General features: G+C 42.6%; 1 protein-coding gene across 2 annotated transcripts; it reads right to left on the reverse strand.

The window, feature by feature from the left end:
• Window positions 1-274: 274 nt before the first annotated feature.
• siah1 (siah E3 ubiquitin protein ligase 1) lies at window positions 275-19,847 on the reverse strand. 2 transcript variants are annotated; one of them, XM_019888253.1, is made up of 5 exons: window positions 19,602-19,847; window positions 9,034-9,090; window positions 4,639-4,820; window positions 3,508-3,804; window positions 275-1,881 (listed from the first exon to the last, which is right to left on the reverse strand). In XM_019888253.1, the coding sequence occupies exons 2-5, from the start codon at window positions 9,041-9,043 to the stop codon at window positions 1,510-1,512; spliced, it is 861 nt and encodes a 286-aa protein (XP_019743812.1). In that variant the 5' UTR covers window positions 9,044-9,090; window positions 19,602-19,847; the 3' UTR covers window positions 275-1,509. The 2 variants fall into 2 exon arrangements, with proteins under 2 accessions (XP_019743812.1, XP_019743813.1); XM_019888254.1 differs by lacking the exon at window positions 19,602-19,847 and adding an exon at window positions 9,194-9,313.
• Window positions 19,848-24,664: the final 4,817 nt, after the last annotated feature.

Genomic DNA, 24,664 nt, shown 5'->3' on the forward strand with positions numbered 1-24,664 from the left:
TCCGGGTGGGCGTCCTCCCAAATTTCAAAAACGTGCGTCGCAGGTTAATGGAACACTCTAAATTGTCCCGAGGTGTGAGCGCAGATAGTTGTTCGTCTCTGTGTGCCCTGCGATTGGCTGGCAATTGGTTCAGGGTGTCCCCCGCCTACTGCCCAAAGACAGCGGGGATAGGCTCCCCTCCACGACCCTTGTGAGGATAAGCGGATCAAAAAAAAATGGATGGATCCCACATTGGTTTTGTAGGAAAACATTTTTTAAAAAGGCAGAGACCCGGTATGAAAAAGATAAATTTATTTCATGACGTTAAAACAGAAAAGGTAAAGGGGGGTCCAGTTGAGGGAGAGCAGCAAGATGACGGCAACTCCACATGAAGAAAATGCTCACGTTTATTAACAAAAAAAAAAGAGGAAAGACGACTTACCACAAGAGGACATACGGACAAACAGATGACAGGAGAAAAAAAGAAAACAATCCGACCAGGAGGAGGAGGAAGAGGAGGAGAGAAGACTTGTTTGAATCTACAAAGACACCGCCTTGCCACAAGTTTGACAACCACCCGTTGTTTTTGGAAAGCAATTTGACAAACAATAAGGATCATCTCCATGTAATATCAGTAGCATCCTGGTCACTGAGGAGGAGAGGTGGTGCAGATACGCTGGCCAATTGGCTCACCTCTCTCAATTTATTGAAGAAATCCCGCAAAGAACATTTGACTGACTGAACTGGGTGGGAGGGGGAGGGGGGAGATCCATCTGAGAGTCTTCACAAGGCTGCAAGGGGAGCTTGTTGTAACATCAATAAAAAACAGTCAACTCAGGTGATGAAACACGTGTCCGTTGCACAGTCGTCAGGAATCCGTGGTGGCGGGGGGGACTGTAGGATGTCCCAAATTCCGGGGCTTGGGAGTCTTCAACAGAACCCGGAGCTACATAACTTGGTGGCACATCCGTTGACGACAGATTTGGCTGTCTTGTCCGGGGCTACACAGGCAGCTGCAAAACCAGCTGTCAGTCGGAAGATGGGGCACTAAGAGATGGGGGGGGGGGGTTCTGTTCACATGACGCTAGATGGCTTGTCAACTGCCTAGCGTGGATCCGTGTGAACAGGTAATGTGCGTGTATGTGTGTGTGTGTGTGTGTGTGGTGGAGGTGAGCGACTGGGCGAGCGGACACTAAAACAAGAATGGCGAAGACACTGACAGATAACGCCTTGACGAGTAACCGGGTGAGACTGCGAGTGTGAGTCTCACACGTACGTTTGTTTTGCGTGTTTATAAGGCTGCGGCCACCTCCACACCCTCCTATGCTCATGTTCATCCACCCGCCTCGGTTCCTCGCGGCTGCCCGACAAGACAGTCCGATATCACATCCATAGTGTCTTCAAATAGTCCGACTAGACCGAGCCGAGCTGTTTCGACCCGATCCAAATGCCTGCCGAGTGGTTGACCAACCGACACCCCAGTCACCAGACCCCTCCCCCCCACCCCCTTTGGCTTATATCGGTGAGTTCTTAGCACATGGAGATGGTCACGTTGATGCCTAAGTTGCCGTTCTCGGCAAAGAGCTGCGCGATGGACGTGTCGAAGACCAGACAGTCGCTGTTCATGATGGCGGTGGCGATGCCCTCGTGGATGGAGCGCGGCGTGGCCTCCCAGGTCAGGCGGCGCCGGTGGCCGTTGAGCTCCAGCCGATACGCAAAGTTCTCCGCTTGCTTGCGAGTCCCAATGAGCTGCACGATGGCAAAGAACTGTTGGTGGCCGTCGTATTTCTCCTGCTTCTCCAGCACCAGCATGAAGTGGAAGCCGAAGCACGACTGCATCATCACCCAGTCCACTGCGCCGGGCAGGTTGATGTCCGTGGCCAAAAACACGATGTCCTCCCCCTGGAAGAGACAATAGGGATGCTCACTCAGTTCAGCTACAAGCCGGTAAGAAGCTTTATATCAAGCACAATTCTGAAGATCAGCCAAGTTTACTCGATGGGGCTGAACAAATAATTGCATCCACATGAGTACGTTGGCCACCACCCTTGATGACTGTCACCTGTGTGAACATATTTAGACCATTATTAATTGTTTCGGCTTTCGTTGCACATTATTTCCCCTTCAGGATAGATATATAGCAGCACAGTGGTTAGCACATCCGCCGCACAGTGCAGAAGTGCAGGGTTCGATTCCGACTCCGGCATTCCTGTGTGGAGTGTCCATGTTCTCCCTGTACCTGCGTGGGTTTTCTCCGGGTACTCCGGTTTCCTCCCATTCCAAAAAACATGCGTGGCAGGTTAATGGAACAGCCTCCCTAGGTGCGAGTGAGAGTGTGAATGGTTGTTCATCTATGTGTGCCCTGTAATTGGCTGGCAGCCAGTTCAGGGTATGCCCCGCCAACTGCCTGAAGACAGCTGCGATAGGCTCCAGCACACCCGCGACCCTTGTGAGGATAAGCGGTTCGGATAATGGCTGGACGTACGGATGGAAGTAAGTGTTCGGGTTTCAAGCTGTAGGGTCTGGGTTTCAAATTGGGATTTGAATCTAGGGTTAGGAAGTGGCTGGCAACCAGTTCAGGCTGTGTGTACACGCACACACAAGAAAATAAATGCTTCCTCTTGTAAAAACACCCCTCGAGTCAAAACATGCGTAGTATCGCACAGAGGAACCTCGATTTAAAAGATCCGGAACCAATGGACTCCAGCTGTAACCGACAGAAAACAGTCCCCCCAAAATGCCCCTTTGTACAGTAGCTGTCCAAGTCTGTTAGTTCCAGAAACAGCCGCAATGGACTCTATGCACGGCAACTCATTGCATATTTCTGGTGGAAAGATGCAGAGCTTCGATTTCCATGTATTCCAAGTTACCGGGATGCCATCTGGAGGAAAAATAACCTCATTTTAAAAAATTGTGTTAACGTGAGTTTTTGTAAGGGGGTTTTCTCGAGCTCGGAGGTGGCGCTGTTCAAGGTGGAAATGTCATCCGAAGTCGTGGTGTCACAAAGTCTGTTTCTTAGAGGGAATTAAACTTACGCCTCACTTTTGGGAAAAATAGTCACTACAAGGTAAGCAGATGTAGCGACCAAATTAGCAACCCTGACTGTGCTCCTCTCTGGTGGAAGCAATGTCAGTGAAAGCAGAGCGCATCAGCAGCAATGCTGATTTGAAAAAAAAATCTGGGCCAAAAAAATAAAATCAATCAATCAAATAAACAAAAAAACGACAACAAAAACTCAAGACGCCAATGCAAAACAAAATCTGAAAAAAAAAAAAAATGTCAACTACATTCCAAATCCCAATCGCAATATTTGGTGTACGTGTGTGTGTGTGTGTGTGTGTGTGTGTGTGGGGGGGGGGGGGGGCTTTGAATTTGTATATTTGGCATCTAAGCAATTTTTGAACGAAAGAAACAAAACAATCTAGTTAAGCTGCCTCTCCCTTTGATCATGCTGGAAGCATGACATGAAAACATTGACAAAAGCGCCACCGTGTGGACAATCTGCTGAGTGGCGAGGCGAAGGCTGACCTGCAGTGTGGTGATGGACTTGTGCTGGTGCATCAAGTGAGGCATGACGGCATCCAGGGAGCCCTGCCACTTGCAGGAGGCGCCGGGGCACGGGCACGAGTACGGCCGGAACTCGCACAGCTCCTCGTGCTCCGTCTTGTCGGTGTGCGGCAGTGTGACTTCGCAGCCCGACGAGGCGTATTTGCACGGGAAGAGCACCGAGTTGGCCACCTTCTCCATAGCCAAGTTCCTGATGGAGCCCAGCGGCCCTCGACATGTGGGGCAGCAGGTGAGTTTGGGCCGACAATTGGAGCATACCTGAGAAAGGCGGGCACACGGACACAAAATGACTTTGGAGGCGAGAGGATTTTGAACACTAAGACCAGACAAAGTCGATTGCCGCCCGAGTGAGAATAAGAGTCCTGTGCGCATAGCAATCAAGCTCCATCCAAAACGTATGTGCGAGCCCAATAATGAACACGTCTTGACGGACACTGGCCATCAAACGGTACTTTCCTCTGCTTTGTGCAACATCTTGGATGGTGAAGAGACAAATGTTTCATCGTCTTGCCAGCAACAGCTCATTTCACTTGGCAGTCACTGTGAATTTTTTTTCCTGCCGCCTGACAGGCCAACAGGAAGTATTGTTGGATTTTTTTCTTGTGATTCCACCACTTGTTCTCTATTAAAAACAGCATTTCAGTGAGCCCTCACACCTCACAGAGTGACAGTCTGTTGAAGCAGCAGCTTTCCATTTCTCTGACAATATTTTCATTTGGTTTGAATAGCCTCGATGATCACAAACGCCCCAGATGCTGTTTATAACGCAGCAGTTTTGAACCCAGAGCACAATATTGCTGCTTTATGGGTCATTTGGACAGCAACATTTTGAGCGCTTGTCAAGACCAAAACTTTGAAAGCGCAGAGAAAGACAATATACCGTATATCATATATGATATATAATGCAGATGTCAAAGGGCATCGATTTGATTTGATTTTCATGCTATTTGGTGATGAATAAAAACCAAATCAGGCAGTTGGTCAATTGGGCTGGAAGGCCCCCAAACAATGCAGCAAAATGATATGCAAGGTGCATTTTGGCACCCATTGTGATCTGTTCAACTAGAAATGTCCAAGCGGGAGATTCCATACCAGGTGTCCCGACTGGCACTGAAGGATGGGGGGCAGGACATAGTCGAAGCACACTGGGCACTCAAACAGGCTGGCCAGGTCACTGTTGGAGGCGGTGGTCCCTGACAGGGTGGGCACGCGCTGGGAGGCAGGGCACTTGGATGTTCCTGTGGGCAGCGCGGTGGCAGTCTGGCGACTCATTTCTGATTTGGGAAGAACACCAAACAAACACGGAGGGGAAAAAGGGCCATGAATGCAGGCCGCGTTTTGATTATGACATTAGCGTCTAAACTCAAGACTACAACAGCAAGAATATGGCTTGTGTTTTTTTTTTATTTGGTCTTTGCCTTGAATGTATAAAGAATGTCATGATGTCATCTCACCTCATTTCATTTCTGACAATATTGTGACCTATGAGTGCACCAACTCAGGGTTTTTTCCCCCTACTTTTAGAGAGCAAAAGTGGTATTAATTAAATGTGACCATTTGCACATCAGAAACAAGCTCTCCCTAAAACCCTGCTCTGCTCAGAAAGCAAAGAAGTGCAAGGTGCTGTGACTAAAATGAATTAAATGTACAGAATTTCTGAGGACAGAAAGGAGTGAAAAATGTCCAATTAGCCAAAGAGACGATTACAAAGGGGGGGTCACGACAGTCACCCTGCATAATTCAGCCTTATATCGGCATGCCTACGCTCTGACAACACAGATCCAACTGCAAAGGATCAAATTGACGATAATGTGTGGGAAGTGAACACCGATAAGTATTAAGGGATAGAATTATGGCTCAACAACATGGAGATCCATATCGCAGCAGCAGAGCAATCGAAATGACCAGTATTGGGCTCATAAATTTACTTGCAATGCTAGCTAATAATAACAATCCTTTCTTTTTTTTTTTTTTTTTAAATAGGAAGGCGAAAAAAAAGACAATAAGAAAGAAGTGGAGGAGCAAAAAAAAAAAAGCAAATATTGACAAAAGTTACTCACTAACTTTAATTAGTTTTACGTGTGTGTGTGTGTGTGTGTGTGTGTGTTAATATGACCAGTTTACTGTACTCTTTTTTTTTTTTTTTAAATCAAGTTGTACAGTTTATAGGTTGCATTATTGAAATTTTTTCATGGTGATTTGAATTTTGTGTGTGCTATGTGTGCGTGTTTTTTTTACAGCACAAAAACCTGGCATGTGACCACGGCTGTACAGAATTTATCTCCTTCTCTAGCTTTGTTTTTTTTTTTTACTTCTTGATTGGTCACAACATCTGTATTTGCAAGGTTAATGCTTCTACAGCGTGTTTGCCTATTTGTACGCACATCTGCTGCGATGAGGATAATTCCTTAGTGACTATTAATAGCGCTTTTTAGCTGGCGAGCATACCAGCAGCAGCAGCAGAAGCAGTGACAGAAGCCAGAGCAGTGGAACTAAATTAGCACAGGACACTGAGATAGTCCAAGGTCGGGGTCATGCCCAAACGATATAACCAGGCATGGCAGGTCCATGTAAGCAATGACTCAGTTGCCTAATCCGTTTTAAGAGCAACACTATGACCGCATAAAGGAGAAAAGTGACAGTGATGCATTACAAATACGGTGTAAATATTTAAAAGGATTATTCTGGGTATTCATTTCAGCACATTTACACTAAAGAAGAGCAACTTCGAAGGTCTGATTGGTTAGATGTCTGTGAAAGGGAACCTTTGCCTGATCAATGGGTAGTCTGACAAACATCGGAGTCAATTAGCAAAACCTAATAGAGAAGTGTATATTGTAGCGTTACTTTGATGAGTGAACGGGCACACACCTCGCAGCTACACCCGGCGCCGGTCAAACGTTTGTCTAAACTTGGTCCAAATAAAATGAAGGGTCGCCTCAGTGAAACACCTCAAATAAAAGGATTAGATGGCGCAACGGTGTCATGACAACTATGAGCAGTTTGGTGGTTCTACCAGCACCAAGCCTCAGTTCAGTCGACTGCACGCTGCACCCGAGTGTCGCAAGTGGGTGAGTTCAACAATCAAATACATGTATTGCTAACACTGAATTTAACAGTTAGTCCACTGAAATGCAAATAGTCAGCTCACATTAGCATATGTATTTTGGATATACCCATCGAGCCTGTTTCCTCATCTGCAGTAACGCACACAAATGTGTCCACAACAGGCACACTCTAAACACACACGCGCACGCACACACACACACACACACACACACACACACACACACACACACACACACACACACACCACACACACACACACACACACACACACACACACACTGTACCTGCTGCTAATCTGAATGGGGTAACCAAATTGCTCCCCATTTGAATATATATGAGGTGTCTGCGTTTCAAATGGTTTTTTTTGGGCGTGTTTTTCACAGGACAGAGACGAGATAATAAAATACGAAATGGACTGCAATGATAGTGATTTAATCCAATAAAGTTAAAAAATAATAAGCGGTTACCATCTCCATTTAAATCAGGGGTGTACAAACTGAAGTGCCACATATGGGGAGGAACAAGAAATCAAAATCAAAGGACGCAAGGACTGCTTGAACATTGTTTATTTAACGTTCAACCAATTTGTCAGTCTTGTGAAACATAATGTTTGTGAAGCTAGATTTCATTTTTATACAATGATTTTTCTGAATTTTGGGGTGGCCGGTGGCACGATGGAATGATGACTGACTGGTTGAAAACAAGGAAGTGAGAGATTAACTTCTGTTCTTCGGCCTTGCCGCTCAGTTGCAACGCAGGCAAATGAAACAGCCGTGTCAAATGTTGCTTTAGTCTGTGCTGCGAGCCGCTAAAAATTAATGGCCGTACTTTGGACTTTAGACACTCCGATTTAAAACATGTCAAGGCTTTTGCTGCCACCCCCTAAAAAAATAAAAATGGAAAATCGTTTGGAACTGGAATCGAAACCAGAATCGCTCAAATTCAGAAGGATGCAAATAATAAATTTTCATGTTCTTTATGGATATCATTGTTGATGTTTAATGATGCTAATTGATGTGAAGACGCTGATCATGTTAATGATTTTGTGGGAGCTTTGGTCAGAGATTTGAAAGGGGGGGAGGGCAACATTCAAATTTTGCGAGCAAATGGAAAACTGCAAACACCCCCTTGGAGTTGCAGTAGCGTGAAACACGATTGAAGTTTTGCTGAGCACAAACTTACGTACCCATTGAAATACCAAGGCAGCGCTCTCCTCTGTATTCTTGGATGAAACCAGTAATGAAAATTTTGAATAAACGTTCACAGGCGAACTTGAATGCTGAGAGGAGGTGCATGGCTGCTTTTCACTCCTCTTACAGTTGGACGCGGAGCAATTTTCTGCTCTTTGATTGATTTCAGGCATGGTCAAGTACTTTGTTTCCTAAGTGCCTGATCAACAAAAGTGGAGCCACGATTTTAACCTCGGTGGCATTTTTTTTTTTCAATGACAAGCAACTACTGGTACAGTTCGAAACATGTCATGAACCCTGTCTCTGGGCATACCCACTCTATATTCTTCCTGCATGACCCAACTGCATGTAACGTTACAGCCAATTACCAGCAGCATTATTGGATCTTGACCACGCGATTGATCTCTGGGTACCTAAATTTTGATCCTGGGTATTACATAAAGTGTTTTTGTCGATGCCATAAAAGAACCAAAGTTCTGTACTCAGCTCTTTAACATAAATTCCCCTATATAGAGAGGAAAAAAATGGGCCTTAAAAGGGTGCATTGTGTATGAAGTGCTGTGTGGGTTTTAAGAGTGGATGGGAGAAGTGTGAAAAAGAGCATGGAAAAACATGACATGGCAGAGCAACATTTTCCGATGGGGATTTGGACACTTCAAGTGGTGACTGGCAACACATTTGGGCAGCAGTGCAGCCGGGAGGGGACAGGAGAACCGAGGTGAAGTGTTTTGCTCCACCGGACTTACCTTCTAATCCTTAAACTCCTTTTAAGATTTCAGTTACTTTTCTAAACCAGGGCATTATCATACATACTCTTCTCTCGCTGTGCATGCTTTGAAAAGATATCTGCAAAAGTTTCTGATCATATTACACAAAAAAATAACAAAATAAAAATCACCCATCTATTCCTGTCGTACAAAACAGATTTTCCTCATGTCACAAATCAACCCATACCAGCATGCAATATTGCAATAATAAATCAGCCTTTCTGGTTTGGTCTGTTTTCTTGTGCTAACGAGACTCAACAAGCCATCCGTAACTGTGTTTCGTTGTTGAAAGTCAAGTTGGAGAGTCAAGTTGAAAAGTCAAAGCCACTTTTAAATATCTTGAATCCTTTTGTTTGCAAATTCAACACTTTTAAATACCGTACTTTGAATATGTGAAGCACATCGAGTTACCTTGTGTATCAAATGCGCTCTTTAAAAGATAGCTGTGAGAAAAAACTCACCTTCGTCCATAAGATTTGCAAATAAGGCTTTCGTCTTCTCTTGAAATGTAGGGAACTCTGTAAAGAAAGAAAAAACACCCATGAAAAATTGGTGTATTGACTGACAAAACACACTAAATTTGTTGGTTACAAATAAATGGACAAATGTGTGACAACCTACAGTATATCCACAAGATTCAAATATGGGCGGCCCAGTGGTCGACTGGTTAGCGCGCCAGCCTCACAGTGCAGAGGTGCAGTATTCGATCCCCCGTGATTGCATGGGTTTTCTCCGGGTACTGCGGTTTCCTCCCACATTCCAAAACATGAGTGGCAGGTTAATGGAACACTCTAAATGGTCTCTAGGTATGAGTGCGAGTGCGGATGGTTGTTCGTCTATGTGTGCCCTGCGATTGGCTGGCGACCGGTTCAGGGTGTCACCCCCTGCTGCTCGAAGACATCTGGGATAGGCTCCAGCACCCGCTGCGACCCTTGTGAGGATAAGCGGATCAGGAGAAAAAAAAAAAATACTGTTACCAGTCTCATTTTGTAGCAAATAGTCCTAATTTTGTGATGCGTCTTGTTATACGGTATTTTGTTCGTATACTTGCAGTGTTTGCTGCAGTTTTTGTGTTATGAACAGTTTTAGGACCATATATTTTTGCATTTTAGTGCTTGTGTTGTTAGCCATTTCCCACAAAAAGAAATTCTGTTTTAAGGAAAGATTGGACAACGCAAATATGATTCCTTACGTGTGTGTGTGTGTGTGTGTATATATATATATATATATATATAAACATAATTGAAAAAATATTGTGGTAGTTCGTCGGACATGTGATCTTAAACAGTGGTTCTTAACCTTGTCGGAGGTACCAAACCCAACCAATTCATATGCACATTCACCGAACCCTTCATTAGTGAAACATAAAAATATGATTCAAGAAGTGTTCCTTCAGTTTTGAGTTGCTCAACTTGCATTACAAATCATGCAGATAGGACGCTGAGTCCTATCACGTTTCATGATGCATGTGAATCCATCTTGTGCATATTTATATGACCGCTTTCTTTTTTTGCCGACATAGCATGTATTTTAAAAAAATTCTTAAAAAAAAAATTTTTTTAAAAATCACAGGATGTACTATCACGACAGTCACACGTTGACGACTGAGCGAACTAAATTTCCTGCAGCACTGATTGGACAAGCCATGTAATGTGATCATTTGCAGCAGGCATGTCATAACTAATTGACATGTTGAGTCGGGTGTGTTTTAACCTCCATGGCAGAGGCTCCGTCGAACCCCTGAGACCGACTCACCGAACCCCTGGGGTTCGATCGAACCCAGGTTGAGATCCACTGATATAAAATGACCTATATTGCGATCGATCCCCCCCCACACACTTTCACCCCAATAATCGCTCTACTGCAGATAATGGACAGACTGCTTTCTGCTCCAAATCATTCTGCAAATGAAGTTTGAAGCTTAATAAGTCTGTCAATGCGTGTTCAACCCAACCAATGTCACATGAATAATGACAAATCACTGACACTTTTCGGAGCATGCATGTGTCAAATAAAAACATAACAGCAGTTACGCGGTAATCTTTCAGGGTTATAGCCTTCAATGGAAAAATGCAATCCCAAAGCAAAACGGTGCCGTTGTGCAGAAGGACTGCTGCAAAACACAGCTTTGGCCATATGGTGTTCCACTGGGGGAAAAAGGTAGTTGGTAAGAGAATGAGGAGGGAAATTCCCGAACTGTTTGACTTCCACAGTCTCCCACTCCTAGAGTGCGGTAGGTGTCACTTTGGGGTGTGGACAGTGTCCAATGTCAGCACTAACAACAAAGTATGCTCACACTGACTCACTCACCACCACCCCTCCACCCGCCCGTCCCCCATATATACGCTAGCCAAATTAATAACTCCATCCCCACTTGCTTCTCTTTTCTTCATGCACCTACTCATGTCAGTGCTGTGTTGGCAGAACTGTTAATTCTGTTGCCACCGTGGACATTCTCTCTCTGAATCTTTCCCTCTGCCACCCCCACCCACCACCACTCCCTCTGCCCAACCGAATGTGGAAAGGCTCAGATTTCAAACTCGCCTGTGTGCAAGCTCTACCACGAGCTGCCCTCTCTGACACCATACCCCATTTTCTTTTCACAATGTACTGCTTATTGCAAACAGCCTGAACACATGGCCTTCAGCTTTGAAAGACAGCATGGCCATTCAAACTAATTCCCGCCCAAATGTATGTATAGCATATTTTTAGGACTATGAAACACTCCGAGAGTATAAGTCGCATTTTGGAGGGGAAATTTGTTTTGCTAAAGCCAAGGCGGAGAACAGCGGAGTTTGGACTCTCGCCCGGGGGGGGACCCATTCCCTCATCGTGGCAGATTGGGAATTACATTTCGAACGCATACTGCTTGACTGCGACCATTCGGAATCTCAAAGCGTTGTTCAAATGTGACTGTTTTTCAGAGTGCCTCAAAACAGGAAAGCTGAAGACCAGTGTGTCAGGCAGTACAGATGTAAACAATTCAAACATGAGCTACCTATTTGACTTCTTACATATGCTGCAGTTGATGGGATGGGGGTATGCTCTGCCTCTCCAAAACGCACTCTGTACTGACAGCAGCAAACAAGTTTGGGATGGATGAAACTTCCGCATTTAAATAATGGAAAACTTTTTCTTTTTAGTTTAAAATGGCTTACCTTACTCAACTCCTACGTTCCATTGTGGACAAAGGTTGCCTATTGCGCCTTCTAGTGCTGTAAATCTTTGTTGTGGCATAAGGAAGCTGCAATCGTAAGTGGTATGTCACACAATCATTACCACGACGACTGTTATTTCTGAAGCTTCCATTTCTTTGTTCTTTTCGTGGTTGGCAAGTACTCTTGGTGCATTACTGTTAACTTCTTTAGCATGCTACAAAGAAGGATGCCCACCGGTGGTAATGAATGACTACGACAACTTCTTCCATTTCTTCTACAGTACTTTCTTTTGGGGGTTGGTGAGCGCTTTTGATGCATTGCCGCCACCTTCTGGCGGCCAGCGGGGATGCAACAAAAGCATTCTCCAACTGCAAAAAGAAAGTTGACACTGTTGGAGAAGGGAGATTTTGGGTGCCAGTGCCAGCTTCGATTTTAATACATACAAGTTGCATCCTAGTATAAATCACAGGACCAACCAAATTATGAAAAAAGTATGACACTCCGAAAAATACAATAATTGCATTATTTTTTTTAAAAAAAAAAGCTTATATGTGATACGAAACGTTAAAGCATCTGCTAGTTGAATACTTAAAAGTCAGAATGTTAGACATATTTGAACAAACACATGCAGCCATCATTTAGAAGAAACCCCAACTAGAACAACAAACAGGTCTCACAATAGAAATTCCACAAACGCAATATTAATTCAAATGCCGTGTGCGGCTGCATAGAAAATGTGATTTTTTTTTTTTTTAATGACTTCCCTTTTAAGAAAACAGTGGGAGGATGCGGTTGGAAGAGTCCATCTGCCCAAAGACCCGCAGCTGTGCTCTCATCATTTTAGCCCAGACGCCAGACGCATTCAAGGCCTTTCATCGCCCTCAGCTGATGAGAGCTCACTCGTGTGTCTGGCTGTAAATGAGAGTTAAAACAAAATGCAGGGCCTACCATAGTGAAACCCAACCCTAAAAGACGTGAAAGACAGGAGGTGTACGTAGACAATGCTTAGTCTTCAGTAGCTACACTTATGGACAACCCCCGGGCCACCGGAGTCGCAATGGAGGAAACGTGCAACACTCAATGCCAGTCAAGAAGCCTGACATTTGTAAATCTACAATGGTCACCTCTTGAGACAGATGAATCCACTCATACAGAGACATGCATGACCGAATCACGGACCTCAACTTCACAGACAGTACATGTATGGTGTATTAGAACAATGCTTATCGGTGACCATTTTATAATTTCACGTGGGTGAAATAACAACAGCTTGTGGCTAAAATGCAGCAAATTACGTACTGCATCGGGTACATTCAAATAATGAATTTGACCCCAACAACTCTCTTATTCTCGTTCATGTATTCTTCTAATTGTCATTTTTTTTCTGTTTTCCAGTCCAAGGGGAATTTAAACTCATTGTGTAGCGTGCGGCAGGCCTTGCATTCTTGACAAACTGCATAAGGACATGGTCTATTCTATCAAATCAGTGCTCATTGTTTTTTGTTTTTTTTGTTTGTTTTGTAACACTGTCAAAATGAACTCACGGTTCTATATGTTTCAGTTTCTTTAAGCACTAAATTTGATGATACACATATTGAACAATTCTAAATGTGTATTGGTCCATCTCAGGCGGGGTTTTTTTTATGTCACTATTTTTGTAGTGAAAATCGTTGTGCGTTTGCAGCATGAATATTATATTAAATACAGGAACTATAGCCCTGGCGTTTGCGCTAATTAAATGTTAACTTTAAACCTAATACATATCAATGTGGAGGATGCTTTATCAAAATGTATTTTCATGTAATTGCCTGCGGACGCTAATACCACTGATTTGGTGGAATCGCACATATAAGCTTTAACAGAATGGGGACATCCTCTGTTAGAGTGCATTTAATTTGTTCAAACAATACATCGACATCATTTTTATGAACAGGCTTGTACAGGCTAAAATGAAGAGTCTAAGCAGATACACAGTTGTTCTCCCATTTAAAAAAAAAAAACATTATTTATGACCTTGTGAAATGCAAACCATAGGTAACAAGCTTGCTTGTCACCAAATAATTTACACTCGTTAAACTTCTGTTTCAAGTTAAGTCGTTTGGAAATGTCAAATCTGTCACGAACCTGTCTGTCGCTCTCTCAAGTCTTTGGTGATGCCATTTAGCGAGGCTTCTTTTTGATCAGGCAAAACAGAAGTATCTTTCAGTTTGCCTTTCACTTCAAACAATCTTCAAATTTAAACCCGCCGCTCTGCTGCTGCCTCTTAGGGAGCTGAGCGCAGGGGATCTTTGTGTGTGTGTGTGTGTGTGTGTGTGTGTGTGTGTGTGTGTGTGTGTGTGTGTCCGTCCCTGCCGCTCTGTTAGCGTCACTAACTACACTGGCTACCAATAATAATTATTAAAAAATAAAAAAATACACACACGCACACGCACACACACACACACACACACACACACACACACACACACACTGTGTAATAGCCTTTATGCCGTGGCAAAAAATTTGCACATTTGGATTATTTTGTTGATCTTTAAATGTTTAGAAAATGAATAAAGTTGATCTTTATCGCCCGATACCGAATCATTTGACAATCACATGACATATATTTTAGTGCACTGTTTATACATTTATAAACGTCTTATAAATACTGTATATCGTACAACAGCCACATTTAGCGGCTTCCGCTGCAAGTAGCGATCTCTTAAAATAAGGCTCAGTATAAGCCAGATACTGATGCCTTGTATCGGTACTTGCCCATCCCAAAAGGTCACAGTGACATCCAAATGATTCTAATAGCTTAGTCCCCCTTCCAAATACCATGATTCTTTATTAATAAAGATTTTGACTGAACAGCTCACAACTGAATGCGCAGCTGAGGTGGAGCCACGACTTGGCTTATCTTCCTAGAATGAAACTATTCCGACAAGATTATTCCTCATCCTCGCTTATGTGGCGTTCAGCGAAATGGAGTCAACGAAATTGTTGTGCGAGGTGGGCCCTCAAAAACAGACAACACAGCAATCCTGTCGAATCGTTTGAACAAGTAGAACTCAATTGATGCAAATGATGATAATGCCACAGGAGTTTGCACGGGCTGCTGACGCATCATTAGCAGTTTAGCGGCCACTGAGTAGCCGTGCAGCTACCAGACCAAAGCAGCAATCAATTAAGTCATCTTTTAATCACCCACCCCCGACTCCCAAGGAAATTGCCAGTCCATGAAAAGCATGTTTGAACCGTTTTGTGGTAGAAAAAAGATCAGGGACCGCTGCTTTAACGCACATAAAAACGAACGTGGTTGAATGTCCACCGGCTTTGCATTAGTGTTGCAACTGAGACCCCACCCTGGGATCACAGAGCGTTGGCCATTTCTACGCTGAAGTGACGTTTACTCAGCATAAACTTATGAGCATACGTCGCAGTTGACACCAATAATACACGCGTCATCAAACCAAAGCGTTTAACAAGCAGCGACAATCACGTTTCATCAAGACACGTTCAGCCATGAGCTTGATCCCATTTAAAGAGAGAAGATAAATGGATGAATGGAGAAGAATGAGAACAATGCCGGCCATCAATAGGGCAGAAAGGTCATCAAATAGACTCTGTTGGGACATCTGCGTACCGGGTGGACACACAGGCACATGATCTTTCATTCACAGAACCACATTTACACAATGTCCTACACGGCTTGTACGATTGGGTTAAGGTTTTGAACGTAAAACATTTCGCGGTGAATCTTTGGTTTCACCCACTAGCTGTGAAACATGATCTCAGGGTTTTCCCTACACATGTGCTCCAAGTTTTCCTTGCTCACTTATGTATGTGATGGCTCACTGACAACTCGAGTGAGGTTGGCCACAAAAGCTTCAAGTCGCTGTCATGCACTTCAGAATGTTGTCATCTCCTAAAGCGGAGAGAAATACCATCATGCATAGAATGATTTGCCTTGGATGCATTTCAACATAAATGCAATCCATTGACTGAGTCAGGGCGTCCGTCCCCAGCATTAGCGTGTAATAATCTTTTTCTGTAACTTTAAAGATGCTGATTCACTGAGCAGAACTGCCAGGAATTAAGAATTGGAAGTCCTCAACCTAATTACCTCCTTACCGTACCTGAACCTGTGTGATTTCATAGTTTGTGCGTGACAACAACTTCTTGGGAGTGTTAAAACTAAGAATTGTGCGACATCGATTCGTCGCAGCAATTGAGGCAAAATTGTTTGCTGTGAAACGAGCACAGGGCCTGGAGATTCTGTCTCAACTAGTTTGCAATATGAAGAAGCAGAACATGGCAACAGTTGTGCAAAACTTGAAGACCAGCAGTGAAAGCAATTCGAGAGCTAAATATTGACAACGATCTACTTCAAGAGTGAGTGCAGGTGAGGTGATGAACTTTCTGTCAGTGTGCGATATCCTGATTTGCCACATTAAGGTCAAACATGCCCGTGCTGAAGGTAGCAAGTGTTGCTACACATAATGATGACAAAAGATGCTTTGTAAAAAGCAGCAATAGCAGTCAGACATTGAGAATTTTACGTACATTTTAGCAATCAAACAAATCGATCAATCAGCAAAATTAATTGGTAACTACATACAAATATATGCCTGTTTCTTTTAAGGCATTTATGGTGCCGTTACGTAACTTTAAAAATTCAATAACTCATTCAATCACGGGCTTTTTCATGGGAGCAAACCCTTCGATCCCAGCCCGTTTTACTGGATTTGAACTGATTTGCAAGGCGCACAGATTATTGTGTTCTATTGCGATATAAACATGCAGACTACCAAAAGAAAGATGAGACTCTCTTCTTTCAGCTGAACAAAAGTCCGTTCCTATCTTTTTCCATTCTTTAGCAATTAAGACTTTGCTTCTACAAAACAACAGAAACGCCACCACAAAAGGGCTTTTGATAGCAAAAATATTTATCTGCAGTGTATTCAGCTGCGGTTCCTCGAGAGCCATATTCTGCCTGTTTTAGACCTCTCCCTACTCCAACATACCTGATTCAATTGATTATGATTGTTTCAGGCTTCGACAGAGCTTGCTGACGAGCTGATCGGGTTTTTTTCCCCACCAAAATTTTAAGGCAGTTGTGTGGTGTGCTGCAATGACTTTTAAGCAGCCGAGGTTGCTTTTCATTCTACACAACCGTCATCGTGTCTTTTAATTTGCAGCATAGAGTTGAGATAGAAGAGACAAAATCCCCCATTCTGCTCCTTGGTTGCAACTTGTTAACGCCAACTGATGTCTTTAAAAATACAAGAGCAGTTTCCCGCCAAAACTTATGGTGTCTTCTTTTGTTGCGGAAAAAAAACAACTACTGAACTCCAAACCGAGGCGGGTAGCGCCAAGTTCACTCATTGCAAGCACAGTACGTACCATGTAGTAGGAACGGGTCTATAATGTTGTGGCTGGTCAGCGTACATCGACCAAGAATGCTTCATCTGTGAGGATGAGCAGTTGGTGTGCATAAATGAAGTATTTCTTGACGAAGGACTCCAAAGTACAGCCCTGGCTCATGAGAGTGTTTTCGTCATCTTTAGAAGTTTTTGTGGCAAGGGTACATTTGGACAATTTGGTCATCTGTACATAACACAAAAAAAAAATGATGAGAATAAATAAGAAGAAGAACAATAATGCAAGAGTGCTGATTGATTACAACGGGGTCCTCAGTTTGCAACGTCCCAACATTGAGGTTACTAATGGAGAAAGAATATGCAGACCATAAAAAGGCAGACTCAGTTACCAGTGATAAGTACTGTTTGTCCATTTGCTTCATATTGACTTGAGGATTTTTCAACCAAATATTTACTGAATTATGACACAAATATTACAAACTCAGCTGATTGCCATAACTACTGTTTATTTGATTACGTTATTGATGACCGGGACGTGGTTTTCATACAACTATTTACTAAATGATGCCATTGTGAGGTTACAAATGGTGCGCAATGAACTAGTTTCTGCAGCAGTGCAAGAACACGTCATCATGCAGCACAAGAGCGTACATTCAGTTACTACCGCACTTACTGAGTTGATTTAAATGTTTTATATTGGGGGCGAGGCGGGGCTAGAAGTACTTGTCAACCAAACAATAGCACATTTTTGAAATATGGAGGTTATGTAATAGACTCCTTGCTGCACAGGTGCAAGAATATGTTATCACGCGTCACATGGAAAAACAGTTATCAGCGTACAGTAGTTACTGCGTTTCCATACAACTCTTTGTTAATGGCAGCTCAGAACTATTTCTCCTTCAAATACTTGATGGATTATGACATTTCAGGGCTTACAAGAATACTTACAGCCAAAAATGTTTTTTTCATGTAATTATGACTTACTAAAACATTTGTGCAGAGTAGGGTGCATTCTGAAAGACGATCAAATTTGGGTTTTGTTGTTGCAATAGGAACAGAACTACATGCTAAACTACTGTAAAGATGTAGATCTTTATTTATCAAATCCATTCGGGTTTGACACTCCAAAAACAAATGTACACTTCCACAAGCAGACGAAAACATTTGACAGTTATAAACTGACCATAACTCTGATTAACTCATTCACTGCCAATGACACATTTCTGTATTTTAAGAATCCAGAAATTGAATCTGTGCTACATATTTGCTTTTTTTTTGCCCCACATGGTAGCGTAAAAGGAAGGTCTGAAAACGGCTGGCAGTTTAAATGTAAAAGGCTGCAACAACAAAAAGTGACTACATTATTAACAACCCTGTGTTGCCTTCAATAAGAAGAAATTGCACAGGTGACAGGTATAGCACATACATTGCCACCACAAGAATAACAACCGCAACAAATCAGTATACTGTATACACATACAAAAACCACACTTCAAGCAGTGTTAGAGCGCCACTGTTGATGCTTGACTCAGTGAGTGTTGTTATGGCAACAGGCTACTCAGCTGATCACTTGGTTATTCGTGAGCCCAATGAAGAAAGCCTAAAAGGTGCGGTGTGAGAGTGCATCGCCTTCCCTGAATTAAAAGAAAGCGATAAAAAAAATGTCATTATTTTAACTTCAGCGCATTTCATCGACATATTAGCTTGAATGTGAGGTCCAATTCCAGGCTGGAAAAGAGTTTGTTGCCCTAATGTCGCTGATCGGTGAAATAAAGCTTATCTTAGACAGAAGCATTAATCCCCACAAGCACAGACGCTTAATGACAAACTGCAGCCAAGAATGTACCTGCCCGTCCTAGTTCATTACACGTTATCACCAGGTCGACTTACAGTTGCCGATTGAAGAGGCAAGATAATGTTCCTGGACGGAGACGTTTCAATTACATTTTATGCTCAATTCTGACATTCAAGCCTCCGCTTGAAGCCAGGTCACTCGCGGGCAACCACAGCCAAGTCGCTGTTCATCTTTTCCTCTCTCGGACATTGAACAAACTCAAAACTAACACAGGTTTACGTTGAGCCAAACGGAGTCAACTAGAAAATTATGTGTTTTTCGAGGAAAACACTCTCTCACACACACACACACACACACACACACACACACACACACACACACACACACACACACACACGACAGGCCTTGTCGTGACGGAGAACAGCAGCCTTAGCATGTACGATCACGAAATCGATTAATTGTTATCTTAGCGAGCCTACTCTCAACCAAACAAACGAAAACGTGTCCACTTGCTATAAGTAACGAGTTCGTCTGAATGCGACAATTAAAATGGTAATTTAACTAGTGAAACCCGCAAACAAGTTAGCAACACGGCTATCTTATGTTAGCCCCCCCCCCCCGAGCTAATGGAAGGGAAGCTAACGCTGTTGTTTTGACCACAAACACACTCGCTGCAAACGTCCTCTCGCCATTAATGGCACGGCCCAGCTTACCTCGAAAGAAATATCCTTGACTTCAACGCGGGTAAAACGGCGTATACGCAGAGAGGAGCTTGACAGTGGCTCGGTGTAGTCCGTCTTTCCTTGGTTAGCAGCAGGGGCACACATTCGCAAATTTTCGTGAAGCAGAGCCGAGACGCCAGGCGCTAATAGTAGCAACGAGCAGCCACTCGGGCTCGCGCACGGTTGTTGAAGTTTGCCTCGGGAGCGCGCCCTTACTCAGCTTCTACCCGCAAGCTCTCACAGTACGTCCTGTGCCTTCAACAGGCAAGGGAGGCGAATTTATTTGTTTTTAATCACCGATCGTGAGGCACATTATCCGTGATTGACTAAAACACAGAAATAAGCATAAAAAACAAGATTAAAAGAAAAGGGGAAACTCAAGACAAAAAGCAGGATAAATGAAAATATACAACAATGCAGTAAAATGACAAGACATAAAGATTGTCAATTTTGAAATCATAAAACAAAAGCAACATTACGAAAACAAAAAATTATATTTTCACAATCTTTGAAATTCACACTTTCTCACATCAAAAGTGCCTTGATTCATTCATACAGGATCATCAGAATCATCTTTATTGCCCCGTCACTGTATGTTACACACAATCAATTTGGTTCAGATTGTTGAAGTTTGTCGTGTGCAATACTGTATTTGGTATTGATATTATACAAATGTGACACAAGTGAGCAGTGCTGGACTGGCCATTTGTCTTAAAGGGCACATGCCCGATGGGCTGATTGTATTTAGTGCCAAATGTGGTGTTATTTGATTTTTATATTCCTCCATTTTCCCCCAAGAGTTAGGGCAAGGCAGTTTTTTTGTATAGCTGATTTCATACACAAGGCAACTCAGTGTGCTTCACATGAGCAAAAACACCACACCTACAATGCTACATATAGCAGTGTGTCATCTGCATAACCGTGATAGCCAACATTGACTTTCTGAAGCATTTGACACAAAGATAACATACACATACAGAACAGAAGGGGTCCGAGGACTGACCCTTGTGGCACTCCCATGTCTGATTCAAAACTTCCAATAGTCACAAAGTAACTCAGTTCCTCTAAGTAAGACCTAAACCATTTCATGACAGTTCCATTTATTCTCACCCAAGTTTCCAACCTGTTCGATGTATGTTCGACAGTATGTTATGATCACTTGAATCAAATGCTGCATTGAAATCCAGTAAGAGTAGCACCTACACAATCCCTGTGTCAGTGTTCAACCTTATATCATTTAGTACTTTAGCAAGAGTTATTTCCATACTGTGATAAGGTCGAAATCCTGATTGGAATTTATCAGAAAGTTCGTTGGAGTTCAAGAATTTGCTGAGTTGATTAAAAAACACTTTATCGTCAAACCTGGATAAAAAAGGGAAGGTTTGAGATTGGTCTATAATTTATTAACAAGGAGACATCAAGCATTCTCTTTTTTAGAAGTGGCTTGATGGCGGCTACTTTAAGGAGTTTAGGAAACGTGCCTGTCTAAAATGAGCCATTGATTATTTTCTCTAACTCAGTGAGAACGGATTTCACAATAGTTTTGAAAAAGTCAGATGTTAATGAGTCAAGACAGCTAGTTGATGGTTTCAACTGGTGAAGCAAATCTGTTAAAGTTTTTTGATCAACTGTATCAAAGTCTCTCGTGGTAATTTCATTATTCCTGGGTGATTTTATGCGCTGCATCATTTTGTAATTTTGCTGGCTTGCGATGATGTTTGACCTGATGGATTGTACTTTTTCACTAAAATTGCAGGAAAATTAATTGCATTTATCTGTTGAGAGGAGTTCTGGCACTATTTGATTTGGGGGATTTATGAGTTTGTCCACCACAGCAAATAGCGTGCGTGTATTGTTTAGGTTCAACTAATGAAAAGTGTTGTGTCACTTTTAGTAGCTCTTTGTTAAAGTTACAAAACATTGTGTGTTTTGGTCAAAATGAGTTAGTTTTTCTCCACTTATGCTCTGCTTTCCTCCACTTTGATTTCAAAGTCATTACGTTTGTAGTGCACCTCCAGGGTGTTTTAGGTCAACGTGAAATGGTCTTAGTTTTAAAAGGAGCAACAGCATTCAGGACATTTGAGATTTTCCAGGTGAATTCGTCCAGAAGTTCATCGACAGTCTCTGCATTCACAGATTTTCACAAACATATTGCTTGTGTTCTCATTTATATATATCCACTTATGCTCTGCTTTCCTCCACTTTGATTTCAAAGTCATTACGTTTGTAGTGCACCTCCAGGGTGTTTTAGGTCAACGTGAAATGGTCTTAGTTTTAAAAGGAGCAACAGCATTCAGGACATTTGAGATTTTCCAGGTGAATTCGTCCAGAAGTTCATCGACAGTCTCTGCATTCACAGATTTTCACAAACATATTGCTTGTGTTCTCATTTATATATATCTTTTTTTAATAGACACAGTGATTGTCCGAACTTTTAGGATTATTTGTAGCAAGTATTGTATAAAGTACTTTGGTATTTTTATCCAAATTGTTCTCAACATGAATGGTACAGTCTCCGGTTATGACCCGGCCGTCATAGTCAGTACAGATTACTTTCTTCAAATTCCTCCATAGATTTCCCTTTTTGTCTTGGTGGTCTATAAATGATTACAACAGTAATGTTTAGATCACCTTTTATTAAAAGACTGAGAAACTGTATTCAAATGAATTAAAATCACCCAAATAAATGTCTTTACACTGAAACAATGACTTAAAAATGGCAGCAATTCTGCCGTGTTTTTTGCAACTGTAAAATTTACTCTGAAAATTAGAATTCCTTGATGTTGCCTCATTCATACTAGTGTTTTGACAACCTTCTGTTCGACATGTTTTGCTGAGGAGAAAGAAGTCAAGGCCATAGGTCATAATGTTGTCATTAATTAATTAAACAATAGTGCTTTGTGAACTAGTGATCTAATCTTGCAGTGATAACGGGAGACGCTTTTTCAGAGGCTGACAAGATAACCTCATGAGGTTATTTCTTTCTGACTAGCTGACTTTCTGTCACTGGTAATCACTGGAATACCACAAGCTTCGTTAGCTTCATCGGGTGCTGATTTATTCTAGGGACAAACATAGCGGGTATTCATTCAGTCTGGGCCCAGAACATATCAGACCGGACGGGAGTTAAATTTCTTCACAAGCAAAGAGGGAGATGGGTAGGTAGGTGGCTGTTTGCTGAGTCTTGGTGCAGTCAAACGTTTGGTAGATGGCAGTTTGGTGAGTCTTGGGGTGGGTGTGGTCGAATGGTGATTAGGAGTCAGAGGTGAAAAAATGGGAAATGGAAGTGGTGTGAGATGAATTAAAATATGGACAAGCTTGTTCATCTCGTAGGTGATCTCTGGGAGGGAGTCATCCATAGACGATGGATTTGTGCAGTTAGAGCTGAGTCATCGTTCGGGGGCGATGTACAGTCCAGGGGTGGGTCTAGCAGTGTGAAGATGGCTTCAAAGTTTGGGTTGAATCCAGCAGTGGATATGGCACAGTAGGTTGGGCCGATGAGGACAAATCAGTGTGTTCTGGATGCAAGGGTGTGAGGGGGATTGAGCTTCATTGTGTGCTTGTTGATCCTTCGGAGTCGAGGCAGAATCTCGTCTTATCTGTTAGTGCGGATACCCATGGCCTTTGCAGTAATTTGATCCCCTGAATGAATGAATATATGAATTATAACCAATCTGACAATCGAATGCTCAGTAGCGGGTCTCGACTTTTTCATAAAAATCAGAAACCACGTCGTTAGCAAAACATAGAACCTTTGTGTGCTTTCTGCTACATAGACACAACATTTGACCCCAAATAAGGGTCTGCCACATATTATTAGTGTTTGTGACCAAGTAGCTGATCTGAGTAGTTGAGAGGGTCCACTTTCATAGGTGCTGTGATCCACCAAAGCTTCCCGGTCAGATGACAGTAAAGCAAACCTGTTCCTCTGTTCAATGCCGGTGTTTTGTTTTCATTGCCCGTAAGTTAGTTTCCTTTCTTGTGCCAGTGCCAAAGTCCAAGACTGTCATCTTGGTGTTGACGCGACCTCTTGCAGAGCTGATGGGATTCCGGGGACTCACATACTGTCGTACTAGGGTTCTTGGCTAAAGCCTCAAAATCAGGGTAATCTGATGTTAATGTTTATTGTGGTCATTTCCAACTGTTTGTTCTCCAATGTTACAATGGTGCAATGTTAACAACTGTGTTTGTGTTTGAGCAATTGTCAGTTGTTTACCCATATGGTCACCCATACGGTATATAGGGGTGGGACAAAATTGTCCATTCCAATTCAGCAGTGATACAGCTGTGGCCCACTTTACTAGGTTATTTAATTTCACACAAATGATAGGGAACCATTCCAGAGAGGTAATTTAGTAGTGTTTCCTTACGTTTTATCCATCCATTTTCTATTGCTACTGCCCTCATTTGAGAACTAGAAGCTCCCACATTGGAGTCTACAGGAGAGGAGGGGTGCACTTTGCACTGGTCATCAGTCAACGGCAGGGTAGGTAGACGCAAGCTATGGAGAATTTGACGATTCATTAAACCTAATATGCATGTGTTTGCCGTAGAACACAGGGAACATTGGAAGAACATGCAAAGTCCACAAAGGTAGAACCTGCAATAGCACACTGCACACCTTTTGTTTGAAACTGACTTTTTCTTTAAAAAAAAAAAAAAAAAAAAAAAGGGGGGGGGTTGCAAATAGTAGAAGGTGGTTATGAAAGCGTGTTGGATGGTACAGAACGGTAACTCGGGAGGCAGGTCAATACTTGTGTTGCACTGCAGGTTATGAATAATAATTAAATGAGTAGAAAATGGAAGTAGAGGGGTGCACTTTGCACTGGTCATCATTCAACGGCAGGGTAGGTAGACGCAAGATATGGAGAACTTTGAGGATTCACAGGTAATGAATAATAATTAAATGAGTAGAAAATGGAAGTAGTAGGGGGAGAAATTAGCCTGTGTGGGACTTGGGGGGGGGCAAAAAAAAAAAAGTCTTAAGCTGTTCTGGCATGCTGGAATTTGACTTTCTTCAAGGACAAAACAGGACATGTATTGTTTTAGACAGT

Source organism: Hippocampus comes, unplaced genomic scaffold (assembly GCF_001891065.2).
Source record: "Hippocampus comes isolate QL1 unplaced genomic scaffold, H_comes_QL1_v1.1 scaffold112, whole genome shotgun sequence".
In the NCBI taxonomy this organism is placed as follows: domain Eukaryota; kingdom Metazoa; phylum Chordata; class Actinopteri; order Syngnathiformes; family Syngnathidae; genus Hippocampus; species Hippocampus comes.

Bases quoted from the DNA above. Each gene is read 5' to 3' on its own strand.
- siah1 (XM_019888253.1), bottom strand. The intron at 3,805-4,638 runs GTATGGAATCTC...CGCCTTTCTCAG, and splicing joins AGTGCCAGTCGGGACACCTG to GTATGCTCCAATTGTCGGCC. The intron at 1,882-3,507 runs GTCAGCCTTCGC...TGTCTCTTCCAG, and splicing joins AGTCCATCACCACACTGCAG to GGGGAGGACATCGTGTTTTT.